The sequence below is a fragment of the Mus caroli genome, chromosome 13 (genome assembly GCF_900094665.2).
Source record: "Mus caroli chromosome 13, CAROLI_EIJ_v1.1, whole genome shotgun sequence".
In the NCBI taxonomy this organism is placed as follows: domain Eukaryota; kingdom Metazoa; phylum Chordata; class Mammalia; order Rodentia; family Muridae; genus Mus; species Mus caroli.
In genome coordinates, this window is record NC_034582.1 from 9,816,657 (window position 1) to 9,826,675 (window position 10,019).

At 39.8% G+C, this 10,019-nt stretch overlaps 1 protein-coding gene across 3 annotated transcripts in view; it reads left to right on the top strand.

Moving 5' to 3' along the window:
• Nucleotides 1-10,019, top strand: part of Arid4b (AT-rich interaction domain 4B) — a 143,143-nt gene that overhangs the window by 128,724 nt on the left and 4,400 nt on the right. For 2 of the 3 annotated variants that reach the window (XM_029484988.1, XM_021180100.1), the window contains 3 exons: nt 1,762-2,976; nt 6,028-6,141; nt 8,257-8,472. In XM_029484988.1, the coding sequence (XP_029340848.1) occupies nt 1,762-2,976; nt 6,028-6,141; nt 8,257-8,472 (1,545 nt within the window). Of the gene's footprint in view, nt 1-1,761; nt 2,977-6,027; nt 6,142-6,831; nt 6,985-8,256; nt 8,473-10,019 lie in introns of those variants that run through there. The other variant, XR_003838576.1, reaches the window with a different exon arrangement.

Below are 10,019 nucleotides of genomic sequence, written 5' to 3' on the forward strand. Positions count from 1 at the left end.
TATTGTTAGTTAAGAAAGGCAGAGGACTGGTCTGGAGAGGTTATGGTTAATATCTGTTATTGTTAGTAAGAAAGGCAGAGGACTGGTCTGGAGAGTTGGTTCTGTGGCTAAGCGCACTTGCTGCTCTTAGGGACCTGAGTTCAATTTTGAACACCCACATGGTGGGTCATAAGCATTTTAATTCAGATTGGAAGGGATTCAAGCACACATTTGGTGTATACCCATACATTTAAGCTAAAAATTCATACATACAGAAATAAAAATAAATGAATTATATTTAAAAAGTAGTGAGATTATTAAATCTGGTATGAAAATGGATTGGAATAGGAATCTGATCTACAAAATAAATTAATTCTTTTCCTTAAAATATTTTAAACTGCTCATAACTCGATTTGACTATAATAGAAATTAGATTTTTCCCTTATTTCAGAGTATGAATTCATTATATAAGCCTACTGCTATATAATATTCTAAAGTTTGCTTTAAAATTCTGTAGTATATCTAATATGGAGAATACTATATAGAAAGAATTACATAGTTTAAAGAATAAGAATTGGACACCAGTCAGAAGCAGGTAGTAGTTAAAATAACTAGATGTGCCTCTTCTCAGGAGTTCTCACCAAACTTTATTAATCATTACTTTTAAAGTAGGATTTAGTTGTTTGTGGATATACTCCTAAAGAGGGAGTTGGGGCTGGAGAGATGACTCACTGGCTGCTCTTCCTAAGGTCCTGAGTTCAATTCCCAGCAACTACTTAGTGGCTCATAACCATCTATAATGAGATCTGATACCCTCTTCTGATATGCAGGCAGAATACGGCATACATAGTAAACAAACAAACAAACAAACAATCATACATAGTAAATAAACAAACAAACAAATAAATAAATCTGTCTTTGAAAAGGAAGATATTGTTTAGCTTAAACAATAATGCTAAACATTTAATATAAGCCTCAGTTTGTGACAAAGCATGGGTAGAGGTCTTCAATGTCGTTTGGGCCAAGTGTGGTGCACATCTTTAATTCTAGTATTCAGGAGGCGAGGGCAGGCAGATTTCTCAAGAGTTCAAAGCCAGATTGGTCTATATAACAAGTTTCTAGCCAGCCAGGGCTACATAGAGAAACCTGTCTGAGTAGACTCTGTAGGTCATATTCTGATTTCAGAGCCTTCTTCATTAAGAGCTTAATCCATGATTGAGGTCATAAGTGAGTTCTTGGAAACCTTGGTGCTTACCATAGATAGAACACCTGCCATAGACACCTGGATGATCAGGAAGATATATGCCATGGGAGTAGCAGACTACTGTCATTTTAACTCTACATTTAACTCAGCGCTTAGCTTACGTTGATCGGGATGTTTTTGCTGGGTATTGCTAGTTGATCTAGGAAGCAGCAACATAAAAGATATGGAAAGGAGAGCTGGAGTTTCATCTGCACAGTCAAAACAGGACATAAAAAGTATGGACGACTTCTTTAGGTTAATCTAGGCCTTCAAAGAATGTGCATTTAGTTTAATGATAGTTTAGTAGCAGTTTAGTGATAGCCTTTTGCAAATATCACTACTAATCTCTTTTCTCTACACTTGGTACACTGTGACCTTTCTGGGGAAAAAATAGAGAATCAGTGGGTGAGTGGTTGGGTGGATGGGTCAATGGGTCGAAAGATTCAGTATAATAATATCTTCTTGTGGGAGGTAGAGCATTGTAGAATGCTTATCTGGCTGGATAAGTCATGTTGCCCCCCACCCCTCTTATTTTTTAGCTTCTGAAAGTTCGGCTGAAGACAGTGAGCAGGAAGATGAGAGGTGTACTCAGGACGTAGATAACATTGGCAAAGACGAATCAAAGGTGGAACATTCAACCCACACCAGAAGTGACCTGATTTCCAAAGAGGGACAGAGTAGTCCATCTTTGCTAGAAGAAAACAGAGTCCATACAGATTTGGTAATAGCCAAAACAGTGTCAAAATCTCCAGAAAGACTAAGAAAAGATATGGAAGCAATATCGGAAGATACTGATTTTGAAGAGGAAGATGAAATCACAAAGAAGAGAAAGGATGTTAAAAAGGACACAACAGATAAGGCTTTAAAGCCGCAAACAAAACGTGGGAAAAGACGGTATTGCAATACAGATGAATGTTTGCAGACTGGATCCCCTGGCAAGAAGGAAGACAGAACCAAGAGTAAAGAGCCGCTCTGCACAGAAAACAGTAGTAACAGCTCCTCAGATGAAGATGAAGAAGAAAAGTCCAAAGCAAAGATGACACCAACCAAGAAATATAATGGCTTAGAAGAAAAGAGAAAATCTCTGCGGACAACTAGTTTCTATTCAGGATTTTCAGAAGTAGCAGAAAAAAGGATAAAGCTTTTAAATAACTCTGATGAAAGACTTCAGAACAACAGGGCTAAAGATAGAAAAGATGTCTGGTCAAGTATTCAGGGACAGTGGCCTAAGAAAACGCTAAAGGAGCTTTTCTCTGACTCGGACACTGAGGCTGCAGCTTCTCCACCCCATCCTGCCCCAGATGAGGGGGCAGTAGAGGAGTCACTGCAGACTGTGGCAGAAGAGGAGAGTTGTTCACCCACTATGGAGCTAGAAAAGCCACTACCTGCCAGTGTTGACAATAAGCCCATTGAAGAAAAACCCCTAGAAGTTAGTGACAGAAAAACAGAATTTCCGAGCAGTGGCAGTAATTCAGTGCTCAATACCCCACCTACCACACCAGAGTCGCCTTCTTCAGTCACTATAACAGAAACTAGTCAGCAGCAGTCTTCTGTCACAGTGTCAGTGCCCCTGCCTCCAAACCAGGAAGAGGTTCGAAGCATTAAGAGTGAAACTGACAGCACAATTGAGGTGGACAGTGTTGTGGGGGAGCTCCAGGACCTCCAGTCGGAGGGGAATAGCTCACCAGCAGGCTTTGACGCAAGTGTGAGTTCCAGCAGTAGCAATCAGCCAGAACCAGAGCACCCAGAAAAAGGTGAGGTGGAAAACAACATGGTGACTATTTGTAGGATTTCCCCTCTCAAGCCTTGATAGTTTCACTGTATCTCTTAATGTGAGGTGGTTGACCTGTGTGCTTGTATGGACACAGTGAAAATGGATAGTAGAAAGATAATTTGAATATTGATAGTGGGATGGATTTGGAAGCCTTTAATGTCTTTTTCTTGAACCATCTATGACCTTTCAAGTGGATTTTTAGACCGCATGATATAACTTGCATCTAGGCCCTGAGTTTAAAACTGATGAAATTCATTCCATACATTGATTGACTGGATCATGTGAGCCACTTAACTGTATTTCTGTAGCACTGTGCTTGCAGTTGAAATGTTCAGTCACTCACGAACGTTTTGATTTGTTGCGAGACTCTGTCTACCCTTAACCAAATATTGTAAGTAGGGGTTTGGAGCAACCAAGTGTCCAGGCACTGCTTCCTTCAGACAACTGAGACAAACTTGATTTACAAGCTTGGCTTATTTGTGTGAGTTTGTAAAGGAATTTGATGCTTTATTAGATGTATAACTTCCAAATTGAAGGACCAGTATGTGTGTTAATAGTACTCTACAGTAATATTCTTGATTTTCCTGTGAAGGTTTTCAAAGTGGAGAGTCAAACTAGGACTTTGTGAAAGACATAGTGTCTTCTAAAGGTATCATAGTTGTATTCCGCCATCATTTTTCTTATAAACGACTTTAATTAGGTGTTTCAAATTGGTGCACTCTAAGCTGACATTTGGGTTTGAAACATGTACATCCACTGTAAAGAGCACTGGAGGGTGTGTGTTTTGAGTCTCAGAGGATAGTGCAATAGTGAGGGTCTTAGCTGCTGATATAGAGATATGGTAACCTATGCATCCTGTAATCCCAGCACTTGGGAGGTGGAAGGAGGCTGCTCCAGAGTTCAAGGCCAGTCTTGGCTACAAAATGACTTCCTGCCCAGGGAGACCCTTTCCTTATTTAAAGAAATAAAGGATACTAACTAAATCTTTAGTGAAAACAGAAGTTGGGGATGTACTGGTGCAGCTGCCATTGGGATTATCTATGTATCACGCAATATCCTGGAGTTACAATACATAGTTGTGAAAAAAAGGCAATTTCAAAGGAAAAGAGTGTAAGTTGGGCCTTTAGCAGTATTGTATTAAATTCTCGATCTTGAGAGATTATATCTTCTTCTTTGTCCTCAACACTAAAGAAAAATTAAAGTTATCCAGAAAGAGTTTGATACCTTTTCTACTGAGGCTCAGTTAGTGTTGCTCTTTTGAATATTAATCTTAATTAAATTAAAACTATGGGATTTGAGCTGAAAAGACGGTTCCTTGGTTAAAAAGCACTTGTCGCAAAGCCTGATGACTCAGATGTGATACCTAAAACACATTTGGTTGAAAGAATGAACCAAATTACAAACGTCGTCCTCTTAAACACACATATAGAATTTTCTGTCTAAAGTGCTATGGCTGGAGTGATGGCTTAGTGATTAAGAGTGCAGACCACTTTTGCAGAGAACCAGAGTTCAGTTCCCAGCACCCACATCAAGTGGTTCACAACATTCTGTAATTCCAATTCCAGGGGATTCAACACCATCTTCCGGCCTTCATGGGCACCTACCCAAGCTCATACCCACATATATAATTAAAAATAAAATAAATACTCTTTTAAAGGTATGGAACTTGAAGCCACCTGCTTTATCAAATCAAAGGACTATTCAATTTTTAAAAATTTATGCCTCTATAAACTCTTAGCCATCTACCATATGGGCTCATTCTATTTATTTATTTATTTATTTATTTATTTATTTATTTATTTTTAAGATGTGTTTCAGAAATGTATTTTCTGAGTTTTGGCTCACTTTTCTTTTAAGCATTAGTTTATAAAATACACATCAGAAGGAACTTGACGGTAATTATTTAGTAAAAAAAAAAAATACAGATTTCATACAGTGAACAGCCTATTACATTTTTCAACCAAGAAAGCCATATTTTGTAAACTATAGGTTAATTTCACCATTGATAACAGGAGCAGGAAGAAACATTTTGGTACCACGCCTGATGTGTTATGGTATTAGAAATTGGAAGCAAGTAGATATATCTGTCTCTTTTTTTTAAAAAGCTTATTTTTGGTAGTCTAAGATTGTGTATAATTCAAAAGATACAGAAGCATAATAAGGGCTAAAGACAACACTAGTAGTATATAGAAATGCTACAGCTTAGAATAGTGATGAATTTGCAGCATCAAGGAATTTCTCATTGAAAATAAACACAAGCTAGTTTAAGAAAGAATGATATGATGTTGGTTTATAATAACCCTTTGCATGTCATTTCACACCAAAATGTCTTTTTTTAGACCATGTTGCTGAGTTTGTGAGTTGTTTACATGTTAGTTAGCCAGTGCCCTAAAAGTAAATTCACATAAAACAATTATGAGTTTCTATCAAAAATGTATCCAATTAATATTTTGCAAAGCACCATGCTTTTAACCTGTAATTGCAGAACTAGGGAGGTGTGCAAACACAATCAGGAGTTGAAGGTAGTTGTCAGCTCTGTAGAGGTTAGAAGCCAGTCTAAGCTGTATGACATCCTTGTATCATTCAAAATTACATTACTTTGTTAACATATTAACTTACAGAATCTTAACAGTTAGTTTTATTGGACAGTCCTATGTTTGAGGTACTAGACCCATTAACTGTGCTATGCTGACAGCATTTTCAGTCGTGGTTTTCCTAAGAAGAGTGTACTTTGTTTTTCTGGAAGAAGCTCTTACATTTTCAGGGTTGGCTGTCATTAATGACAGTTAGTTAAAAGTTGAGAAATAACTCATGTGATTACTTATATAAATATCATAGAAGTGTATAGTTTGAGAATACGTTCTTCTAAAATACTTAAGTCAACTAGGAAATGTCTGGCTGTGTTTTGTGTTGCTGGACTGGATGTGTAGCTCAGTGGCAGAGCATTTGCCAAGCACCTGTGTAGCCGCAGCCTCAACCTCTATCCCTAGCAAAATAAAAGGGAGATTCTATTTTGTGTTTCTCATTACAGCCTGTACAGGTCAGAAAAGAGTGAAAGATACTCAGGGAGTAGGAAGTTCATCAAAAAAGCAGAAGAGAAGCCATAAAGCCACCGTGGTGAACAACAAAAAGAAGGGAAAAGGCAGTAAGTATAAAATTTGCTTTGAAGCTTCAAGATCCAAAAATAATAGTTGTCCTCCCCCACAAAGGTTATTTGGTTATAGGATAATTCTACATTTTTTTCCACATAACCTTAAACGTCACACAGGCTGGACAGTTGGTGCACACCTATAATGACATTGTTTGGGAGGTAGAGGCAGAAGAATCAGGAGTTCACGACCATTCTGGGCTACATAGCCAGTTCAAAGTCAGCCTGGATTATATGTGACTCTGTCACAAACAGTAAACAGCCAAAAGTTACACAGGAGTTTTCTGATCATGGCTACAGTCTAGGATTGAGCAAATCACTACTATAGGTATTGGTTGCTGGTGAGTGATCATGTAGATATCATGACCCAGTTACCTTCATGTTCACAGTGTCTACATGTATGATTTGTGGTTTTGTTATAATGAAGTGGATTGCTTCATAATTTTTCAGAACAGCAGGCAAAGATAGTGTCGTAGGCACAGTTCCAGTCTGTGAAATTACATCTGTCTCCAAACCATACTACTTGACAGCAATCAGCTATCTAAGACTGGCAGGGACTATTCATTGGCCTGCAGAGACTATAATGCTTTGCTGCTTCTGAGGGCTGTGCATTTGATTATTTATTTATTTGTTTATTTTTTGTAGACAAAATAAGAAGTGGAAAATATGTAAAGAATTTTTTTTCAGGTGCCCCACACTGACCCCTGCTGCTCTTCCGAGACTCCTGCCACCTCCACTGCCTGACCTTTGCTAGCAGCGGCCTTGGCTGCACTGCAGTGCAGAAAAGGGTTACGCGGTCAGCTCCCCGAGCTTCTGCTGAGCCCATATGACTTCCAGGCGGTGAATATGGCATCCTTCGGGGCCCCGGGTGGCTGTGCTCAGCAAGGCCGTGTCAGGCAGGCTGAGGCAGGCCACAGCACATAAAGGGGCCAAGCCTTGGGTGGCTTAGTTAGGAGTTGCTATGGTTTCAGAGCGGCAGTGAGGACTGGAGAATTCATTAAGATGTGTGCTTAGGACGCAGACATTATTTACTTCAGGGGAGGAGGTGCACCTTTACAGTTTTGATCACTTTTGATACTTTCAGAGCCCCTGCTTGGGCACTACTAAAGAATAATTCATCAGTATATGCCAAATTGGTTCTAGATTACTTGGTATAAGTAATAGAATAGTTCAAATATGTTTTTCTTACACTGTAATGCCTTTGTCTTTGTTACCATTTTAATGTCATTTCCAGAAAGGCTCATCTTCAAAGAGTCAATAAATAAGTTTGTCTAGTGAAGTTCATGGTAGTGTCCCACTTTGATTATCTGGCTTCCATCCTGGCAAATCAGGTCATTGACTATTCTCTGACCATTCTTAGTGTAATCTCTGCAACAGAATCTGTCATGGTACTTTGTATCCAGAAAGAGGACATGTACAACTAAACAAACCCTATTCCTGTCACAAGGCAAGTGGCCAGGGATAAGGTCGTCCATTCTAGGACTGAAGCTTCATTAGTGATGGTGATGACTTTTAGGAGACAAGCTATTGAGTGTAAAGAGTTAAGGAATCCGTTACATTGGTGCTGGTGATAGGTACTGCTGTGGCAGTGGGATTGGTACATGTTGCTGTGTCCTAGAGTTGCTGTGTACTAGAATGAAGGCGTTCCTACAAGGAGTCCTTTATTCCAACAGAGTAAAAAGCTCTTTAGCTAGGTAAGAGCCTGTGACTGAGTGAAGCATCTGTGGTATGGGTATGTGGGTGCATCAGCCTCTGGCTTACTGTGTTTCATAGTAAAGCTAGCAGAATGGAAGGTCAGTGCAACGAGTTCATTCCTATTGGCAATATAGGTGGGAAGACTTTGGCATTTGTTTCCCTTGGATGAGATATGTCTGCATACGCATGTGCTTTTTCTAGGTTTTATTTTTCCAGTGCTGGGGGCTGAACCCAGGGACTTGGGCTTGCTAGGCAAGCATTACACAACTGAGCTAAATCTTCAACACTGATTTTCTAGGTTTTCTAGGTAGATTGTTTACTGTAGTGGAAAAATCAAGTGCTATATTTAGAGTTATCCTCCTAAGTTGATGATAGTTTGACCAACTTTTGTTTATTGATGGTTTCTTTCTCTTTCAGCAAACAGTAGTGACAGTGAAGAACTTTCAGCTGGTGAAAGTGTGACTAAGACTCAGGCCATCAAGTCGGTCCCCACTGGAATGAAGACCCACAATAGCAAGTCTCCTGCAAGGATACAGTCTCCAGGAAAATGTGGCAAGAATGGGGATAAAGATCCTGATCTCAAGGAGCCCAGTAACCGGCTTCCCAAGGTTTACAAGTGGAGTTTTCAGATGTGTAAGTGACATATGCAGTTTAGGATGTAGGGATTTTGTCTTAGTTACTCCTGATGCCAGGGCTTTAAAAAAGAAACTACACTGAGCCCGAGAGACATGGCATAGTATAGACCTTACTAAGATCCTGATTAGAATGAACAAATTGCTAAAAGAAAATATTAAGACAGATGCTAGCCAGCACTGAGTATATGTAAGGTTGAGAATCTGCCTGGAGACAGTGTAGGGGTGCCGGAGGAATGACTTACTAGTTAAGAGTCTGTTCTTCCAGAGGAGGGCAATTCAATTTCCTGCACCCAGGTCAGGCATCTCACAACTGTAACTCAGGGGCTCTGATACCATGGTCCTCTTTGGGCACCTGAACTCAGGAATATAGACCATACATACCCAATTAAAAATAATAAAAATAGGAGTGGGTGAGATAGCTCAGTGGGTAAGAGCACTGACTGCTCTTCCAAAGGTCCTGAGTTCAAATCCCAGCAACCACATGGTGGCTCACAATCATCTGTAATGAGATCTGACGCCCTCTTCTGGTGTGTCTGAAGTCAGCTACAGTGTACTTGTGTATAATAATAAATAAATCTTTTGGCTGGAGTGAGCGGGGCCGGCCAGAGCAAGCAGAGGTCCTAAATTTAATTCCTAACAACCACATGAAGGCTCACAACCATCTGTACAGCTACAGTGTACTCACATACATAAAATAAATAAATCTTTAAAAACAATAATAATAAAAATAAATATTTTTCTTACTTTGTCTTTTAAAGAAAAACATCGTATGGGAGCTAGGTATGGGGCCACCCACCTGTACTCTCAGAGCTCAGGAGTCTGAGACTGGAGGATTGAGAGTTTGAGACTAACATGGATTACAAAATAAGATCCCCGTCTCCTTTCTCTTCCAAAATACAATTTTAACCTTTTGGTTTCTTTGCACCATATTTGTAAATATACTTTTCCTTTTTGAAACAAGATCTTGCTATGTAGCTTGTCTGGCTGGGTACTCAGTGTATAGATAAGGTTGCCTTCAAACTCAAGGCAATCCCTGCCTTAGTTACCTGAGGGCTAGAATCTCAAGCCTGCCATCATAACTGGGTTGGTGGGTTGTTTTGTTTTGTTTTGTTTTGTTTTTGAGACACAGTCTGGTTATGTAGCCTTGTCTGGCCTGGAACTGACTGTATAGGCCAGGCTGACCTGGAACTCATAGGCATCCTCCTTCATTTGCCCCCAAGTGTTGGGATTAAAGGTGTATTCCACCATGGCCTATACCAGGTATAGCCAGGCATTGGCTATTTTAACTCATACACTATGGCAGTGTTGTGTATAACTAGAAAACTTAGTAGAGCTGGGGATAGTGGCTATAATCCTAGCATTCAGAAAGCAGAGACAGCAAGAATGGAAGGCCGGGTCAGTTTGGGCTGCATAACAAAACCCTGTTTGCCCAAAAGAAGAGTTTTAGCGGGGCTGGTGAGATGGCTCAGTGGGTAAGAGCACCCGACTGCTCTTCCGAAGGTCCAGAGTTCAAATCCCAGCAACCACATGGTGGCTCACAACCAT